The sequence below is a fragment of the Caretta caretta genome, chromosome 2, assembly GCF_965140235.1.
Source record: "Caretta caretta isolate rCarCar2 chromosome 2, rCarCar1.hap1, whole genome shotgun sequence".
Classification (NCBI taxonomy): domain Eukaryota; kingdom Metazoa; phylum Chordata; order Testudines; family Cheloniidae; genus Caretta; species Caretta caretta.
The window spans coordinates 249,067,011-249,088,431 of record NC_134207.1 but is presented as its reverse complement, the minus strand read 5'-3'; the positions used below and the strand labels follow the sequence as shown (position 1 = coordinate 249,088,431).

General features: G+C 38.1%; 1 protein-coding gene across 8 annotated transcripts in view; it reads left to right on the top strand.

Annotated features, from left to right (window-relative positions):
- DYNC2I1 (dynein 2 intermediate chain 1) overlaps nt 1-7,611 on the top strand; it is a 50,291-nt gene extending 42,680 nt beyond the window's left edge. For all 8 annotated transcript variants that reach the window (XM_075125983.1, XM_075125982.1, XM_075125979.1 and 5 more), the window contains 6 exons: nt 58-109; nt 1,605-1,665; nt 2,053-2,152; nt 2,422-2,553; nt 5,617-5,840; nt 6,967-7,611. In XM_075125983.1, coding sequence (XP_074982084.1) covers nt 58-109; nt 1,605-1,665; nt 2,053-2,152; nt 2,422-2,553; nt 5,617-5,840; nt 6,967-7,138 — 741 coding nt within the window. In that variant the 3' untranslated portion in view covers nt 7,139-7,611. The remainder of the gene's footprint in view (nt 1-57; nt 110-1,604; nt 1,666-2,052; nt 2,153-2,421; nt 2,554-5,616; nt 5,841-6,966) is intronic.
- The last annotated feature ends 13,810 nt before the right edge of the window (nt 7,612-21,421 follow it).

Below are 21,421 nucleotides of genomic sequence, written 5' to 3'. Positions count from 1 at the left end.
GTGTAGGTTTTGTTAATATTCAATATTTGCTTATTTTGAATCATTGTCCTTTTTTAGGTAGCAGTTGAATTACAAAAAGTGGATTTGGCTGGTTCACAAAGTGATTTAGGTAAGTACTGTACATGAGAGGAACAATTAATAAAGCAATCCGTTTTTGAGTGGAAGGGAGAAAGAGGTCATTGGGAGGGCAGTGCAGTCAGTGAGGGAACACTCCGGGAATTTGTAGGAAGATGAGAGTGCAACTGCCATTTTGCATTTATGGAGAATCTGATCTGAATTTGGGTCTATATATTGTGTTTTGGGAGCTTTCTCATCACTGCTATTGGAATATCCCCTTACTGCTCTGCCAGCTCTTCCCTTCAGGGGCATCTTGTTTTTTACACCTTTCACAAGCTCTCTGGCAGTTCTTCCTTCATCATCACTGGAATAGATACCCTTATCAATACACACATGCTGTCTTTAGCTTTAGTCAAAGTTGTAACTTCCCTTCCAAAGCAGCCCTCATTTGCATCCTTATAACTGTCTCAAAAACTCTCCTTTTGGGCTGTAACTTACCATATTTGGTTTCAGAACAAAGATCACATTTTCCTCCCAGAATTGAATGAGATACATTCAGCCATTTTCAGGTTATCTGAAAATACACTTTCTTCACTTCGAACAAATTAGGACTTATGTTTGTCGATCGCTTTAAAAAGACTGAATTTTTAAAACTGCATCATTCAAATGTCTCTTGTACTCAGTAAGGACTAATCATCAAACTAATCAACCTGTTTCAAAACACCACATTTAAAAATAAATTTATAACTTTTATAATAATAAAACTGTGCGTCTGCACATCTGCAGTAAAAACGTGGATGAAATTTTTAGTTTCTTAAGCTCCTGTAGCACTGCGGATCCGCGTAATTTGCTAAATCTGAATATTTTGTGTATCTGTAGATATGTGCAGTTTAAAAGCTATGGAGTTTTGTCAGACACACTTGTGCTAGTTCAGCACGCTGGCCCCAGCATTTATTTTCCCTCTTCAGAATGTTCCTTTACAATAAGAAAAATTCAGTTGCCGGTACAGTTCTCTTTTTGAATTAATACAGTATGGTAGCAGTGTTCTTGGTAATATTATTACACGTTATCTTTTTACTGTGTACGGTGTATTTTATTACCGGGGGTCCCAATGATATCAATGTGTCATTTCTATCATTAGTCTTTGTATAGTAATATTATGCGATGGTGCATATTATCAAAGAGAGAAAACCTGTAGAACTAATACAGATGGTAATTCAGATGAAGTTCTAGAGGTTATAATTTTAGAATTAAAATGTCCATTTCTCCCTTTTCCCTTCTTCCTCCCACTTCCAACAATAATTACAACTTTTTAGGATTTGAATTCTATAGCCAATAATTTTTCTAAACAACACATTTTAGCTTGTCTCATCTTTAAGGACAGTGTTTTAACTGTGAATTTCCCTGTGTTTATTAATTGGGATCTTAATTCTATTTTAACATAGTTATTTTTATACGTTCTATTTAATTAAACAATGATATGTGATTCTTGATATTTTATTGACATTTGAGTCCCTGGTTTAAAGAATAATTATTTATCATTTCAGGTTTAATTCCTGGGGGGAAAGTAAAGTTAGTACATAGCTCTACTGTTCAGTTGAATAGCAGGTAAGAAAACACTATTTATCCATTAAATTGTGTATTTATAATTCATTGAGATAATTCTCCCCTAAAACTGGGCATATTATTGTTATCTAATATATATTGATCAGGATTTTCAATAGTTCATTACTGTTGAAAATATACACTTTTGCCAGACATGTCCATTAACATGTTAAATTTGGGAGACCTTCCAGTTTAAAATTTTTACATTCTGCCTCTTCCTGTGCATAGACAGATGAATGTGGCCCAGTGTTTCAAACAAATATTTAACACTCAGAACCAACAACATCTTCTAGTTATTGTTGTAGTCACAGGATGCAGTATATACTTGCATTGATTTGGGAGAACAGGTCCTGGTTATTTATATTATCTTTTTCATTTGCATTTCCCCAGCCTTTTCCCAAAAGATATCCTATGCCTGAGGACACCTCAAACACTGAATATTAAGTTTCTCCCTTCTAATCCTAATCATTTCATTGTTGGAACAGACATTGTGAGTAACGTTCTAAATTTCATTGCATTGTTCTCATCTCTCCTATTACTGTAATTATAATTATAAAAGCTGTCTATTTTCTTTGGAATTATATGGGCACTACATATGTAAATATTTACTGTTGGATATTATTAAAAATAGTTTTATTCTAATTAGTACTGGTCTTTAAGTGCAGCAGCTCGCTGTAAATTGCTATACATAGGTTTTTATTTAATATAAATGCTGATGATACAGATGATTTGGTTTTGTTTTGTTTATTTTATTAACAGGGTGTGGTAAGTCATGGTGCAAGACATGATTTAAGAGTACCTCCAAAGCTGTTCAAACCCCAGCAGGGTGGACCAAGACCAATAAGAGCTAATGCAGTTGATTTCTCCCCTTTTGGAAAGCCAATATTTTTGGTATGGAAGGCTTTTTCCTAACATTAGTTTAATTTCAAATTATTTGGGGTGGGGGATTTCTAAGAGTTCTAACTCAACACATGTAATAACACTCAATTTACATTCCCAATTCAGAACCCTCTTGAGAGGTGGCAAACAAGTATTGTATATTAGTGATTGAACTCATCATATGCTGAGAGATGAAGCAGCTGGCTTGCAGAAACAGACTGACAATCCCAGTACAGCTGATTATCCTTAGAATGTATTGCCCACTCTCATTACAACGAGGACCATTTTTAGCTTGTAGTTGTATCATGAACTAGGTAACCCGTAACTCTTATCTTACTCTTATCTTATCCCATACCTCAGTCTGGGTTGTTTTCCTTTTGTAGATAGCATGGACACACGCACAAAAATTATCTGTCTCTCTTGTACAAGCTTACTGAACACTAGTTGAAAATGATTACAATAGGATTTAATTTCTATTTATCCAGATACTTAGTTATGTTTGAACTATTCTATGATAATGTCATATCTGCCCCAATTTACATCACTTCAGTGGGATTGCACAGATTGTAAATCAGGCTGATGTTTGGCCAGCAAACATACACATTCTGTACTGCCTCTACCCAGAACCAGAACTGACGTTCTTACTCTGTGGTATCTTCCACCTTTTTCTGGGATAAATTTGGTCAGATTCAGACTGTATTATCCAAATCTATAAATATAGAGTAATTTTGGATGAAAGCAAATGCAAAATGAAGCCTGCTTTAATTTTAGCCCATTTAGCTCATTGTGGTACTGGAAGTACTATGTGATCTTTAGCCTGTAACTTGTTGGATGGACCTGTGGCTAGTAAAAGCACATATAGGAGTGGGGAGAAAAAGGTGTTGGATCTTTATTGGGAGATATTAATATTACTTCCATAAAAAAGCAGTTAATCCTTTTTTTTTTTAGAAACCATTTCATGGACAATTACCATTCATACCTAACCTTCCTTGTTTGGCAAAGATTATTGTGGCCGTTGTGGCAAAGCAGCTGGAGTCGTTTGACTTCCTTCACACCGTTCAGACCAACATTAGGCTTGTATGTGGTCTGAGGACTATGCTGGACGCACTGGTCCATCTCATAAGAGTGGACAAGGATGGACACGCTGATTCTTTTTGATTTGTCAGTAACTTTAAATATACTGACCTGAGGTTCTCATGGACACTAGCAAGAACAGAGTTATATTTTATGATACCTGTTTCTCCCTGTTGGAGAAAACCCACAGTGAGAATCTTCTGCTCTAAGGGCTTTATCCTCCAGAATACTGCACATTTCTATTCTTTCTCCCCTCTTCTACAATGTGTGTGTGAGGAAATGAGGAAGATAGTAGATGGCTTGGGAGCATCAGACCTTATGAACCCAATTCATGCACACCTTCAGTAATGAGACAGATATCCCTCTCATCACTTCCTTCAGATACTTTGATCTATCCATCAGCGTTACCATTGTCTTGTCTAGAATAAGCTTTAGCCAATTTGCTATAATCCAGACAACTAAGAAAGCAAAGGCATCAAATTACTCATGTTTAATGAAAGCAACAGAGCTGAATGTCACCCACGTATTTATGGTAAGACAGTCAGAGAAATCAATGGCCAAGCTCCTGTTGACTTCAGTGGTGCAGGATCAAGGCCTTAGTGAGATGTACAATCTGGGGGTCCATTTGAATCCTAGGCTACTCCTGTGGCTTAGTAGAAGTAGCCAGGAGAGTTATTTTGTCTGTAGCTCTCTAGTAGGTTGCAGATTTTTCTATTGATGTAGATTTCATCCCAGTTAGTCTTTGTGACCTCCAGATTTGAGTTATTGCAGTATGCTTTGTATGGGGTTACCACTGAAACTTGAAACCATACCAAAAATTAAAAATTGGGAAATTCCTGATATCCACACACTGAAGTATAATAGTGATGCATAAATCAGATAACTGTGCTTTTATTAAAAAAGGAGTACTTGTGGCACCTTACAGACTAACAAATTTATTTGAAAATAAGCTTTCGTGAGCTACAGCTCACTTCATCGGATGCATGCAGTGGAAAATACAGTGGGGAGATTTTATATACACAGAGAACATGAAACAATGGGTGTTCGCCGACTGGTTTTTGAATGTTATAATTCTTGATGTCTGATTTGTGTCCATTTATTCTTTTAGGTAGAGACTGTCCGGTTTGGCCAATGTACCTGGCAGAGGGGCATTGGTGGCACATGATGGCATATATCACATTGGTAGATATATATATTGTGACATATGCCATCATGTGCCAGCAATGCCCCTCTGCCAGGTACATTGGCCAAACCGGACAGTCTCTACGTAAAAGAATAAATGGACACAAATCAGATGTCAAGAATTATAACATTCAAAAACCAGTCGGAGAACACTTCAGCCACTCTAGTCACTCGATTACAGACCTAAAAGTTGCAATTCTTCAACCAAAAAAACTTCAAGAACAGACTCCAACGAGAGACTGCTGAATTGGAATTAATTTGCAAACTGGACACCGTTACATTAGGCTTGAATAAAGACTGGGAGTGGATGTGTCATTACACAAAGTGAAACCATTTCCCCATGTTTATTTCCCCCCCGCCACTGTTCCTCACATGTTCTTGTCAACTGCTGGAAATGGCCCACCTTGATTATCACTACAAAAGGTTTTTTTTTCTCTTCTGCTGGTAATAGCTCACCTTACCTGATCACTCTCATTACAGCGTGTATGGTAACACCCATTGTTTCATGTTCTCTGTGTATATAAAATCTCCCCACTGTATTTTCCACTGCATGCATCCGATGAAGTGAGCTGTAGCTCACGTAAACTTATGGTCAAATAACTTTGTTGTCTCTAAGGCGCCACAAGTACTCCTTTTCTTTTTGCGGATACAGACTAACACGGCTGCTACTCTGAAACCTGTGCTTTTATTGTAAAGACCAAAGCCAAATACAGTATAGCTGAATAACATAACTGATCTTTTCATCAATAGGTTTGTAACTTTAATTTTAATTAGTTTGTTTCTTTCCCAGATAAGATTTTTCTTTGTGTTGCTGTACAGGTTGGCTGTTCAGATGGAAGTATTAGATTGCACCAAATGACTTCAGAGCATCCCCTCATACAGTGGAATGACAGCACAAATGGCCAGCCAGTTATTGCCCTCCAGTGGGCTCTTACAAGACCTGCTGTGTTTTTTGTCCTGGATGCATCATCTTGTGTTTACATTTGGGATCTACTGGAAAACGACTTGTGTCCTGTAGCCAAACAAATTATCCAATCAGATAAGTAAGTAAATTAAATGACTTTTGCTTTTTCTTGCTGTTAGAAGATGGCAACATTGCACTGAATCTGCCTTTTTGTTAGTTTTTTTTTTTTTTTTGCTTAACTTTACACCTCCATTAGAGCATGAATTTGTGATTGCTGTCAGCAAGAAACTTGCATTATGCCTGATTTTTATTTACACAAACATTTTTTTTACCTGTTCTGGCAGTGTAAAGAGGCCTTACAGTGAGTGACTCCTTACAGTGGAGTGACCACTCCAAGGTCCTTTAACACTGTCAGAGAAGAGTAAAATGTTCTTAGTGTAAATCACAACAAAGCACAGTGTCATCTGTGGGAGTTCTGTGCATGGAGCCGCTGCAGCATCAAGCTGTTATAGATGGTCAAATTCTGTTCCCATTTAAGTCAACTGGATTACTCATATGCTTAAAATTAAGCATATGCTTAAATGTTTTGCTGACTCAGGTCCAGAACAGTCAGCAGGATCAATCCCCAAGATGACAGGGAAAATATGAAGAGTTGAAGAGAGGGATACTATTAAAATGCATACATATATATATGCTTAAAATATATATAGAAATAAATTATGATTATTTTTCCTGAGTGGGAACAGGAAACTTTTATTTCTCTGTCCTTACTTTTAAATATTTACTTTGTACAGAGTAACCCAGCCTGATAAGAATCTGGCTAGGATCGCTGGCTCATGTAAGATTTTGGGGGAAATCAGTATAAAATAAACATAATTTTTAAAAGCTGCTACAATTATTTTTTAAGTTTTGTACAGTAATAGCTATTTTACTTGAACTAATGTTTAAAGCATGATTAGACATTTGATCACATGGAGGCTGTGTACCAAGATAAAAATTTCCCCCTCAAATATATGTATGTGAATTATTGCAGCTGATTGGTCATTTTCTTGTTGCTTGTCATAGCATAATATGTTTCTCTATATTTCCATTTCTGGCATTTTACCTGTTTTTTTGGCAGATAATTCAGTTAATTATAATTTCCTATTAGCAAGCTTTTGAAGTGCTCAGTACACATTGGGGGTTGATAAACAGGTACACATTGGGGGTTTCCATTTTCATTCATTTTGTCTCCATTTAAAAAACACCTCCTCTTTTGCTTTCAGGGTTATGACTATGGTTGTATTGGGTGAACCGGAAAAAACAAATGGTCTGTTGGGGATCGCATTGGCCAAACAATCTGGAATAATTGACATTCAGTATGTAAAGAAGAGGTGGGCATTACCTCAGTCAGAAGAGTCAGAAAAACTACTGTTGCTCTTGCAACAATCCTTATAAAGCAGAGAAATGGTCTTTTTCTGCGTGTACAAATATGGCTGGCTATATTTAGAATTTTTCATTTGATTACTGTAGTTAAAATTTATTATTTAAGAGCTTTTGCATTTGTATATATATTGTATATATTTTACAAGAATGTCAATACAGTATTTCAACAGAAGATACAATATTTTTGTTAATTATAAAAATGACAGAACAAAGCTTGGTAATATTGTACCTGAAGGAAGATAAATTGTGGATTTAAATGTAAATATATTTTACTGAAAAGTATCTATAAATGTTCACAATTCCAGATTGTGAATATTTATAGATACTTTTCAGTAAAAAAGTGAAATCATATTCCTATAAAATGTGATATGCTGCTTCTCAGTATTGCGCTTTGAAGCAAACTATATCCTATGTGTAAAGCTAAATGTATGCTTTTCTATAACATAAAAGGCTGTAACCATGTTCAGGTTACCTTTGGAACTTTCTCAGCATCTCCACAGCTGTCATTTGTGCATAGGCTAGATCATATCCCGATTATAAATACTTGTGTAAAGACCAGAAAACCACACAGGGTTACCTTTGTTGAGTGTCCTCTGCATTCTCTCATTCTGGATGGGGTTTGTCCTTAGCAGAAGAAATGAGGCATCCTTCCCTCAAACCCTGTGGAACCCCAATATCTGCTGGGTTTGCAAGATTATCCACAAGGAGGCCCTGTGCCTCTGCACTGATTCTGGGCATCCTTCATCTCTGTTCATACTCCCTGCCAGCGTGACTTTGTCAGGGACTCCTCAAGTGGCATGGGACCTTTGGATCCCTTGTTATAGATGTCCCAGCATGCATGGGGCTCTGCAGAAGAACTAATTCAGCCGCAGGTTGTATTAACTTGCCTATGGAATGTCTTCTGGGAGATATGGCCCTCCCCCAATCCGTCCCCTCTCATTCCCACCTCCTCCTTATTGGTGGATCCTTACGTCTGCATTGAGCCCTCCAAGAGATCCAGAATGGGGAGACTGCAACCATGGAGACATGGGGATTAAACGAGATGACCCTTGTGGTCCCTTCAAGTCCTTTCATTCTATGTCCATTTACACGAACTTAGAATCCTTTATACATCACTAAGTAGGTCTGAGGGAGTCAGAGAGTAAAATAATCTGATTTAAACTATCTCATCCATCTCTTCTGACTTTGACCCTAAGAATTTGCAAAAATAATTTGCTAGTCATTAAATAGGTCCCTTAGCTAAGAGCCTCACATGCATATGCTTAGGACGTGCTGACTTTATGTTTTCTGGTTTTTCCAAACTTTGCAAATAATCTGCTTATTCCATTTACAAAAAATCCAAATGTTCTTTGGACTAATGGAATATTCAAGGTTTTCCATCGTAAATTAAATGATATTTACCTGTTTATTACTGCATTTAAATAATTATAAAATAATTACCAAATTCTCTATGTAGAGAGGAGGATAGATTTGTCTTTAATAGCTGTTTTTATTGTCCTATTCTAATTTTGGGCTGGAGTTGCTGAACCTTTGGGGTGAGACTCGCTGTGGAAACCTTGAACGCAAAAGTAATATGTTTGGAAAAGTTATAAGCTACTGAAAAAATGAGGTTCGGATGGAAATTGTACCTCACTGTTGCTCAGAACTAATTGTCCCTGCTTTTAAAATAATAGTAACACCTAGTCCTTTTATAATGCTTTTCATCAGTAGATCTCAAAGCACTTAACAATATTTAATGTATTATCCTCATAACACCACTGTGAAGTAGGGAAGTGTTTTTATCTCCATTTTTACAGATGGAAAACTGAGGCACAAAGAGGCAAAGTGACTTGCCCAAGGTCATGCAGGATAGCTGTGGCAGAGCAGAGAATTGAACGCTGGTCTCTCAAGTCCTAGGCGAGTGCCCTAACCACTTATCTTATCTAATAGTAAGAATCCAGTACAGATTTTTAGTGTCTCCTTCTAACAGAGGCTGAAAAAGTTTTTAGATTCTAACTCATTTTTTATGGTCCGCAAGAGTGAAAAAAAAAAAGTGTTTACAATATCTTGTCACTTTAAATGAGTAACTCAGACTGGCCACGGGGTGGTGCCAAACCCTCATCAGTAAAAATGGGTATAAATGATACACAGTGGTATGAGAACAGATTTGTTTCTAGGCATCTAGATTTAATTAAATGTTTCACTTTCCTTGAAAATAGCAGCTGAAACCCAGAAAGACTGAAGAAATGCTGGAGTGCCATACTCATTAGAAAAATCATTGACACTTTGGTTCCCTGGTCAGTCACCTGTTCTCATCTGATCTCATTTCCCACAATGGGGAAATTGGAAACCACGAGGTTTTCTTCTCTCCTGATCCACCCCTGGATTTCTCTCTACCATTTGAAAACAAAAATTGCATTAACAATATACGTGTTTCTGAGAAAAATGACATTCCTGATACCTGTGAGTACAAACAGTGGTGAGGATCAAGAAATAGTTTATTTGCACTCTTGTTTGGATAGGGCCTTCTTGTAAACCTAACTGTCATGGTTGAAGCATGCAGCTCCACCTGTGGCACTTTGAAAGTTCTGACATTTTTGGAAGCCATCTTGAGAGTCTGAGAAATCCTGCAAAATCCCAAGTTTCGGCCAAAAATCTGATGTTGGACAGGTACGTCTGTCCTGCTAGATACAGTAGCTCTGAAGATCAGTGACTGAAATCTTTTAACATCACCTTTCTCTAGTTTCAGGAATCAGGACAAAGAACAAATGATAGATGCTCCTTGTCTTGAGGTAGGAAACCATGACTTTCGAGTTGCAAGGCAAAAGAAATCACCTAAAGCCAAATTTTTCTACTGTAGGTGCCTAAATTCATATTTAAGCGCCTAAATAGAAACACCCTGATTTTTAGAGGAGCTGAACACTTTAATCCCTCAGTAACTTCTCCTACACCTGAGATCCCCCCTGGCCACTGCAAAACTACCACGTTTAAGCTTACTTGTGAAAAAATTGCCGTGGCTCGACAGTATTGCGTGATTATTTTTCCCCCATGTATGAACAGAATAATACATGTTAGGAAAACTGGGTATTAAGGTGTGTAGATACCAACACTGCCAACCATTGTTGTTAACATCAAGCAAGAAGAAAAATGCATCACCACCATATTTCACAAATGTCCTTACTCTGTGGTGTTTAAAACTCATATTGCTCCTTATTTCTATTGTGGTAGTGCCCAACCACGACAGCAAGGGTCAGGGGCACAAAGTGCTGTACAAACGTGTTGCAGAACGTGATCCCTGCCACAAAGAGTTTACATTCTAAGGCCTTGATCCTGCACCAGTGCAATCACTGGAAGTTTGGCCATTGGCTTCACTGGCAGCAGGGGCAGCCCTTATTGTAAGATAATAAAAAGTGAATTTGGGAAGCTGAGGGTAATAGTGACAAAATCACGTTGTGATGTATGCCAGTTATGTCACAACTGGATTATTCTGAAAAATAAAACTATCACAATCTCCACTGGCCCTCTCCTTAGTCATTATCAGTTGATGACTCCCAGTAAACATAACAGTAGAACAAGGTCTTGAGAAGGGATATGAACAGAAGAGCATGAAGTATCTTAATGGTCTAATTCAGGGAGGGGTGTTCCATGCATAAGAACCTGCCATGCTATAGCAAACCAAAGGTCAATCTAATCCACCATCATGCTTCCAATGATTGTCAAAGGAGTTTTGTCGTGGGCATCAGTGGAGCCAGGAGCTCACCCAGGATGTTCTAGATGAAAGCAACAGTGCACCTGGCCATCTGTGAAATGCTGTATCTTGAGGGAAAGACTCCTTACCCCTTTCATTCTTTAATCAGATATTTCATGTCTCTTCTTATTTTTACTTGCTCCTTTAACAGATCTTGTGTACATATGGTCTTTACTCAAAAGCTAAAAATTGCTATTGTGCAACCTTTAAAACAGCCCAAGATGTATATTATTATATGTATGTTATTAATTTCACACTTGGGGAATTTTGTATCTTATTTTATATACGATTAATATCCTCTGTGATTAAAATAAATAAATTGCTTCATCTTTACTTAGTAGAAAACTATCATTTAAAAATGGTATCAAAGTCTGAACGCTATTCATCCATGTAAAACTTGCATAAAATGTTACATTCTACTTTCAAACCAGCAACTCCCAGCCAGCATATATGAAAATAAAAATATGCTAAATTGCTACAGATAGAGACAGAATTTACATTTTTGGACTGGGCCTCTGCTTTTATTTTTCTCGCTGAGAACACACTTAAAAGGCTCTCTATATAACATAAACATTGATATTATTTCCACTGTATTATCTCATCCTAGAGATGGGAAACTGAAAGGGAGTTTTCAGAAGCTGGGAAAATAAGCTGATAAGAGGAAGAATAACTCTAAAATCGTTCCAGATCTCTGGATGGTTCATGGCAGGTTTCTGAAAAATAGTTTGGAAACAGTTTTGTCAATTTATCATACTGTTTTTGGAGAAAGGATTGGGAGAACAAGAAAAGAATGGTACTCTCATTTTTATGTTGGAATAGAATACTGGGGTAAAGGTGACCCTCCTACCCTACTGTAAACTGCGTTTTCAGTGTAATTTATACATAGTTACTTCCAATATATATGTTTTAAATGGATTTTAAGTCTTTATGTAAAGTGCTAATTAGTAATGATAACTATCATAAAGATAAAACATGTTTAAAATTGTAGTGTTTTGTCTCTTCTGTAGCAATGAAGTAATTGTCTACTAATTAGCTAGTATCTGTTTATCAGAATAACTGTATTTAACATTTCTTTCTGAAGACTGACGATCTCTTTTTTGAGATGGGTCAAAAAGAAGAGTTTGTATCCAGGTTAGGTTTAGGGACTGGCTGAAATGTGGTCCTTTGACGTTGATTGAGGAAAAATTGTTCAAATCTGGAGCGGGACTAGGCTAGGGTTTATGTTAGAATATGGCCCTTAGTGATTATATTGCGTGCAATGGCATACTTTTTGGGGGAGATTATGAAAATACTGCAGTTGGGAGCAGTGGAGTAGCTTGTGTGCATACACATTTCTGATTGCTCGATCCACTCCTGGATTAGGCACATTGAAACATTATGCATAAACCAATTTGTTTTTTATTGGCCTTTGTGGGCATACCCAACTCAAGACATGGACCAGAACAACCCCATTTATAGCCCATTTTGAAAAAACAAGTATTTCCCCTTGTACCATTGATTTCTGAAGTGTGCAGAGATGACACAGACACAGCAATGAGCATTCTGTCCCCAACTTCCGAATGTAGGCATTTTAGTAGGCTCTTAATTTAGGATGCAGGTGCACAGGTGCTGATTTTATACATTAAGCGGTGGTTTAGGGGACCTCAGTGTAACATTTGTGTGCCCTGTTCAGGCACCTCTGTGTGAAAACTGAGCTGCATGTGAAGTTCAAATTGTTTCTTTCCCTTCATCGTGTTATGATGGGTGAAATAGCTCACGGGGGCCATTTAAATCTGGATACTTTTCCCATTTATGGTGGTTTATCAGTTCTTGGAGATCCCTGTGCCTCTCAACAGAGCGGCAGGTTTTTCTTTCTATCACTCATTCTCTTGTTGAATGTAATCCCAGAAGTTAGAGACGGAAGAGTGGAGGACTGCTCAAGGAAGGTAAGATGAATTTGCCCACCCTGTTCTGAGACAAGAAATATGAGCTCTACTTGTCACTGTAAATTGGCTCTGAGATCACCTTTACAATGTCACCAACCCCCTCTTGGGAAAGGAAAAAGAAAATGGTTATTAGGTAGTTTGTGTCTCTTAGTGCGGCATTGTTCCCTTTGCTACATTCTTCCATGTTTTGTATTATTTGGCATTCTTTACATAGTTACAACCAAAGTTGTGCTGTTCACACAGAATAATAATGATACTAATATCCCACAGGACGTTACTTATAGTAATGATAGTGACAATAAACACAATCAAGCAAAAACCCCAACTGTATAAATTATGGAAATTGTACTTCTGATTACCTTTTCAGAGAGCTGTGCCTGTGGGCAAGTGTCTACAAAAGCGCCGCAGTAATGAGAATAATCAAATAGTCCTTAAATAGATGCACAATATTAACTATTTGCTAAATAAATCAGGACAGAGTATTCATACACAAATACAGATGGGCTATGGCTGTGGGAGGGATGCTAGCTTGCCCAAGTTTTCCGTAAGCTTTCCCAGGCTGGGAATGGCAACCAATAGTGGGACACATACGATGCCTACCTTTTCTTCGTACTGCTAGCCTTCCTACCCACCCTGTAGTAGTAAGTAGGTGACATCTTTAGCTAATCAAATCACCTGGAATCTTGAACTATTTTAAGTGTTTTGATTGCTGGTACTGGAACGTGACGTTCTCTATTTATCTTCAGAACAGGTACTGCATGGGCAGGGGCAATGCAAGATGCCAAACACCATCTTACCCATATATGATTGTAAATATACAAAGACATCTCAGTCCACAATGAAAACATCAGTACCTATCTCAGGGCCTGATGCAAACCTCACTGAAGTCAATGGAAGATTTTTCCATTATCTTCCATAGACTTAGGCATAGAACACAAATAGAAAATCATCTCTGCCTCAGCCCTTTGTTCCGATTCCCGCACTGTCTCTCACTTCCATAAACTATATTGTTTTTTTCTGGGCTAGCCAAGATGCATGCCTGGCTGATGCCAGCAATTTTAACTCACGTGGGATATAAAAGCACTCATTCCATTTTCAATCATTTAAGGCATTTTTGAACAGGAAAAAATTCCCATATTCGTGCTGAAGCAAATAATTTATAACCTAGTGAAAATACTCTAGATTCATTGAATTATACAAAATGAAATGTTAATCAGAGCACTCTTTTACACTCTGTGTAAAAGCAACTTCTAGCTGATGACAACAATGAACATCTGCCTTTTTGGCTCAGTCATCCAGGGTTCTGTGTATGGGTCATTAACGGCCCTCATTCTGAGGCTGCAGGCAGCGGTGTTCTTTTCTGGAGCTAGGAATCCAGCACGTGCCCATGAAGAAAAGTTGGTCTTATGGTTAGGTTAAGGCACTGGACTGTGGCCCAGATGATCTAGATTAAATTTCCAGATCTACCACAGACTTCATGTGTGATCTTGGGCAAGTATTTCCTCTTAATGTCTCTGTACTTCAGTCCCCCATCTGTACATTGGGGATATTTCCTTTCACTCTTTTTGGCTGACTGATCTATTTAGATGGCAAACTCTTTGGACTAGGGGTCATCCTTTACTATGTCTTTGTAGAGTGCCTAGCCTAGATCAGCTCCAGGGTCAACATTATATTTATGAAAGATCAAAGGGCCATGATCAGTGCTTTGAGGTGGATTCTAAGCCTTGTTCCATTTCCTGTGCACTTCTCAGTGAGCACAAAGGGCATGAAAACCATCTGCAATTCCGCTGCTGAGGATTCTCCAGCAGACATGGCTGTGACATCACTGGCTCCTATACCTCCCTCCCTACAGCCCCTGGTACAAGAAGCATGTTGGCAGGTTATGGCAGGAGCAGATTGTGCTCTGGCTATCCCCAGCTGACATATGGCTTCCAGGGAATGGTTGCCAGATAGGACAGATTAGAGCAGGTCAGGGCAAACCTGGAGGAGAGAACTGTAACAGGTTATTGGTTTTTCCTTTTCACCTCTGCTGGGCTGCCCTTGGAGGCTGTATGAGGGATGGGAGCCATCCTTTGCTAGGAACTTCCCTTGGCTCAGGAGCCAGTCAAGCTCCTATCCTGCCCTCCCTGGGGTTTCCTTAGACCAGCAGGGAAACAGGGAACGGAGCAGCCAGAGATACTCTCTCCTGCTTTCCACACAATGTGGCTAAGCAGCTGTGGCAGGGAGGGGCAGGTGAAGAGGACTCCCAGGTCCCATCAGAGCTGCTTCAGGACTGCAGGGGAACTGTGGGACACAGTTGGGAAGGCATCTTCCTGCTCCTGCAGGGGACACATTTTCAATTCATAATGAGATACACATTTTCCTTTTAACACAAGGGCATTTTAGGGGTATCCGCAGGTTGGATACCAGTGAATCAGCACAATGGGGCCCAGATCTTGATTGGGGCCTTTAGATGTTAATACAATGCAAATAAATAACATTATATATCTGTTTGAGATTTTGGCTTCTCTAAGAGGGTGGGAAATTTTTTTAAGTGTGAGATAGAATTACCTGTCTCAGATCAAGCACATGTTTGTTTGATCTAGGGAAGGATTATGCAGAGGTAAAACGTACAATATATGACTTCTATAACACTGAGTGGCTTTTCTCTAGAGATGAAACCAGATATACACCTACATCTCCAATTTGACAGTGCATGCAGTGTCCATTAGAGAGTGTGAAAAAAGAGAAGCCTTATGGCATATGAGCCCCTGACACTTCAATACGTTTAAAGACATCTGTTATTTTTGCACAGATGTGATTTGGTCTTTGTCCTACTTTTTCTTAGGAATATATGTACTGCCTCTATTTGCAAGCTTTGTTTTCTGGCCATGCAGTGACAATTTCCTGTCCAAGGGAATCATTGCAAAAAAGTTACGCCTTTTTTGGAGGAGACACACATCAGGGCCCTAATTAAGCCCTAGGTGATTGCCACTTCCCACCACCCAACACAGATGTAATGAGGTTGAGTGGTGCCCGTACAAGAGAAATTAAAACGACTAATTATTCCTCAAAAAATGGTTTTTATTGATTTTTCAGCTATAAAGGCAACACAGACAAAATAAGAAAAGAAAGATTAAAGACCAGCACTGAATAAGGATTAATATAAATGGCAAATTATACTGAAGACAAGCACAAGTACATGTAAAGCTATCACACACCAGTCACTTACCACTGGTTCTACACTACGGTATCGATACAACTAAAATCAAATCAGCTCGAGCAACCAGACTTCTTTACTCCATAATCTTACCCTACATTTGCCTGAAAATACGTTACCCTTCAGTCGGTCGTTTTTCCACACTGGCCAGGTACATACAGTCGAGAAGTGCACATCCCTTTGGTTCAGGGGGTGTGGATCAGATATCTCTTATGACCAACAGCACACTCTGGTTCTGTGTCTTCATAATTTTTTTCTGGTCTGTCGGCCGTGTTTTAAAACAGACCAACCAGTCAGGGTGGACCACATTATTAATACGGTTAGTGTGGTCACCTTAATCATATAATTGATGCATACTTATCTCCTTGTAGCCAATTGTCAGTTAATCATATAATTTAGGCCTATTTATCTCCTGTAGCCAATTGGGTCTTAAATGTGGTTAATGCGGGTTTGATAAGTACATAGGAGTCAGCACAAAATGTTATCTGGTTGCAGCGCATCCTGACCACAAGTTTAAACTTAATTTTGTAAGGCTTGCTTTTTGAAGCATCCAGAAGTTTGAGGCCTAACATTGCTAATACCTTTGTTCATTGCAAGCTTGACATTACTTTAATCACATCCCCTCCGAGGCCTAAACTTCTGGCTTAGCAAAAACAACATTTATTTGTGTATATCCCATTATAACAGGGGGCAAATAGCGAATGCAGGCAAACATTAAGGCTCCAGCAATAACTATGGTAAAACAGATTAACAATCCCAGAAGAAAGTGTGGGCCTGGGAATGTTAGGTCCGGGACCTTGACTGAGGATAACAGCACTTTATATCCAAGCATAACCATTCTTTTCCAGTCTGTTGTTGTAGTTTGGCCCTTGTGGTACTGCAGATAGCAACCTACTTTTATTAGGGCAATTACAGTAACCATTTATATTATGATTAGTAACTGCTAGCTTCTCTGTTCCATGGATTGCATTGCCCTGAGATACACCAGTAGTTGACGTAGATCCAGTTGTTTTTATGGATGTTGTTTTTCAGAAAACCTACTGAATGGACAGTAACCAATTTCTCAAATATTGCTGTGTCAGGATTAGTATTGGTACCCAGACACTGAACAAAATTGATAGGGAAGACACTGAACATGTTGTTTTGAATAACATGTGCCTTAGTTAGGATGCAGTGTTAGTAACCCAAATTATGACTGGTCCTAACAGGGAATTTGTTTACCCAATTTGTAGTTGCTGTGTAACTTAACTTCTTTACTAATTTGTTTTTTCCCTGCCTTCATGTTGTTTGCTGCCATTCATTTGTTGTAAACAGTTTAGCAAGGTTATGCACATTGTAAATGTTGTACAGCAATGATACAGTTGTTTTTACAGAGTAACCAAGTTGCCTGGTTCAGCTAGTGGTTTTTAGCTGATTGTTATTTGACCAGTCTCTTATTTATAAAGCACTTCATTTTTCTTTTCTTGATGTTCGGGGTTTTTTTTCACTGTATACCGATATCATTTGGTATTTTTGTGGTGTGATATCTTTTGGTGTCTTTAGTCTGTGGGATGCAACTTAAACAGCTAGTTAGTTAACATAATAAAAGTGGGATTTTGTTTGTTGTTTTTTACATTTCTTTTGGTTTTAGTAACCCAAATTTAATACACAGATTGATTTAGTGTGTTTACAATGTAATAGGGAGCAAGTTTTTTATAACAGAAGCTATACTTTTTGCAATTGTTGTATAGGCATTCATTTTCATTTGAGATGCATACTAATATTTTATACTAAATGTAATGCTTAACAGCTAAAATAAATGCTCATAATCTTCCATGAGAAGGTGTATTGCTTTCCTTTGCTGAACACTTTGTTTCAGCAAAAGAGTTAGTAACATAATATTAACAAGCTTTTTAGAGTTAATTTGCTTGTGATACCAAATTCACTCTTGTTAACTGTTTCGAAGCACAAACTTTAACAACCATTGCTTCCCATTAACATAACATAACAAAAGAAAAGCGTATAAAATTAAACCAACTATAAATTAAACCAAAATAAATTTTAAAGACAGGTCCATGCAAATACTTTGAGGGTATTAAACTTTCATGATGCTTTGCTATGTTTGGGAGCCCAAGGTGGAAACCTGTTGAAAATGTGGAAACCTGTTGAAATTATTTGGTTAGCTTTATGCATAAATTGGTATTTTTAAACATTTTTGCTATCACATTCTTATAGCTATATTCAAAAGTGAAAATAAGTTTATAAAAAGCCCACACAATAAATTGACATTTTGTTAATACTATCTTTACCTTAATGTTGAGATTGCTTACATTTTTTCTTTGAATAACAAATAAAAAAAATTAAAAAAACAAAACAAAACTGTGATAGATAAAAGAGAATTCTTTTGTTTGCAGTTGCGTTATTTGTTGAGGCAGATATATATGTACATATATTTGTAACTGAAACCTTTTTGATCTTTGCACAAAAATTGGTGCTAATAATACTATGATTATACCCCAACCATGATCTTAAAATAGTGTGGTACCATATATACATATATTTTAAAAGGGTATAAAATTGACTTTTGTTGCAACAAAATAAAAATAATAAAAAATAGTCATGTGACACACACAATATACAACACACATGACGTACAGGACAACTTACAATTAAAAACAAATGGCACCAGAATTCTATTTATAACTATACAAAATAAGGCAAACAAAAATACAAAATAAACAAAAGGGTTAAACATTTAAATAAGCAAGTTATTACCTTGTTATTTAAAACTTTTAATAAAAATTGATAAAATTCATATAATTACTTGCAAAATTTGTTGTATTAATTTAGTAACTTAAGGCATTTTCCATTACTTCATATTTAACATTATTTTAAAACTTTGCTAAATGGAAATAAGAAAAGAGTGTGCATTTTTGCTGCTTGGCAAGCATATCTTTAAGTAAGTTATGAATAATTCCAGCTGTTGCATTCCTGAAGGGTTAAAATAATTAATTTATTGGATTTATGTAAAGTTTTTACCTTGTTTTCTCTTTGTTTGTTGTTTTGTTCTGTTTTCAATTGCTTTATCCTTTGGAGGTTTCTGTAAAAACTATAACTTTTCACTTTTAAAACAAAGAGAGAGAGCTAAAGTGAGGAGAGGCGGGGAAAATGTGGGGTGAAGAGCAACCTAGGAAGGTAGCGAGACCTGAGCCAAGAGAGATTAACTCTATCAAGGTGTATGAAAGTACAGGCAGCAGCAGCGAGTTTAGTAAACTGAGAAAGCATATAAAGGACAAAACTTAACCAGTATGTAAAAAGGTTATATTTTTAGATATGAGCACGGAGTGTGTTTCCATGGGTCAAAGCAGTTGGGAACTGCGCCCCCTGGTTTTTATCCTGTCTTTGAGAGGAAAGTGGGGGTAGTTACCTGCTCTTGTAAAACCTGAATTTGTTCCCCCAGTGTTTGTTGCTTTTGTGTGCATGCCAAATGGATGGCGAGAGTGCTCCTTTTTGCTGTAGTTAACTGTTTTTGGGCAACTCCATGTCTTAATGCATCAATTTTAGGTATTAACCTGCTTAATTTTGGTTTTTTACTTTGAAATTCTTTTTTATTCATTCCCCTGCGATCGAATCGCAGCTCCTGTATCCTAGTGTGCTCTGTGAACTATTCCATTTTTTCCTTCATTTGATTTACCAATTCAGGGAAAGTATTGTGTGCTACTTTTTTCATTTGTGCACTTACTTGTCCCGTTCTGACAGGCACCAGTCTAGGTCTCAGTTTAAGTTTAACCAGAACCTGGCTTTTATTATAAGGTGGTGATTGCAATGCAGTGGACCCAGTTTCATCTTTTAATTTTGTTAGGGCCACCTTTTTCCATTTCTGTCCCCATTCTTCAGGCACAGGGTAGCTACCTGAAGCCTGCTGTTCACCAAAAATATTTATAACAGGGGACAGCATATGTATTTTTTGTAGGTTCCTTGCAGCTGTTTCCAATGTTTTATTCTGTTCCTGTGCTGGCTGTCTTTGGGCTGCTTGCCACCCTGCAAGAGGGGTGGGAGCATTCCAGGGCTGTGTAGCTTCTTTTGATTTTTTTAACTCCTTCCTTGTTACTGTAACTCGTCCTACCAATTTTGTGGCATATTGTCTTAACCATTTAGCAGCTGTGGTTATAGTTTGCAATATTTTACATTTTAAGGCTACAGTCTCTGCCCCGCCTTACAAATTTCATTCCATGTCTCTTCCCCATTACATTTTTTTAAACTCTGTGGAGATTTGCAGGGAGGAGTTAAGGGGGTTCCCTAGCTCATGGTTTTCTGTCACGTTAGATCGCGATTCCTACAGTGGACAGCTTGCTTACTCAACCGATCAGCGGTCGGGGTGACCAGTGTTGTCAGATGCCACCGGTGTGGTGCTCTGCTCTATCCAATGTTGATAACAGTTGGCTGCGTGTAGGTGCTCCCTCTGTGTGCTTCCCCGGCTCTGCGCAGATAGCTGACACAGCAGACACTGAGAGAACCCCCAAAGACCACAGACTCTGATAAGGTATGAAGGCACCTGGCCAGGTTTATTGTCAAACGAAATACAGTCTCTAGCTCCCCAGATCAGAGGTCTACAGTTCTGCTATTACCTATGTGATTACACTGGCAGATGTAACCACGCGTCTGGAAACATTAACCGCAGAGTCTATGCGTGCCTTCAGTTTGCCATCTATTTTAGCTGTAGATATGCCTCTGTGTCTTGCACAGCTCTTTGGCTGTCAGGCTGAGTTTTAAGACTCAGACAGAGTCCCTGATCGAAACAGAAAAATTACGCCGGAGAGTCTTTTGGAACTAAGTTCCAAGGCTGATTTTTAAGAATCAGACTCCGTCCCTTAAACCACAAATATACCATGCCGCAGAGTCTTTAGAGGCTTATGGGTTTCAGGGCAGACAGCTTAAAGTGTCTGACTGCATCCCCTCATCCCAGTTTTTATCCGGAAACCCTGCCAACTACGCCATGCAGAGATGAAGGAAGAAGAAGACACACATCAGGGCCCTAATTAAGCCTTGGGTGATCACTACTTCCCACCACCCAACACAGATGTAATGAGGTTGAGTGGTGCCCGTACAAGAGAAATTAAAACTACTAATTATTCCACAAAAAAAGGTTTTTATTGATTTTCAGCTATAAAGGCAACACAGACAAAATAAGAAAAGAAAGATTAAAGACCAGCACTGAATAAGGATTAATATAAATGGCAAGTTATACTGAAGACAAGCACAAGTACATGTAAAACTATCACACACCAGTCACTTACCACTGGTTCTACACTACGGTATCGATACAACTAAAATCAAATCAGCTTGAGCAACCAGACTTCTTTACTCCATAATCTTACCCTACATTTGCCTGAAAATATGTTACCCTTCAGTCGGTCGTTTTTCCACACTGGCCAGGTACATACAGTCGAGAAGTGCACATCCCT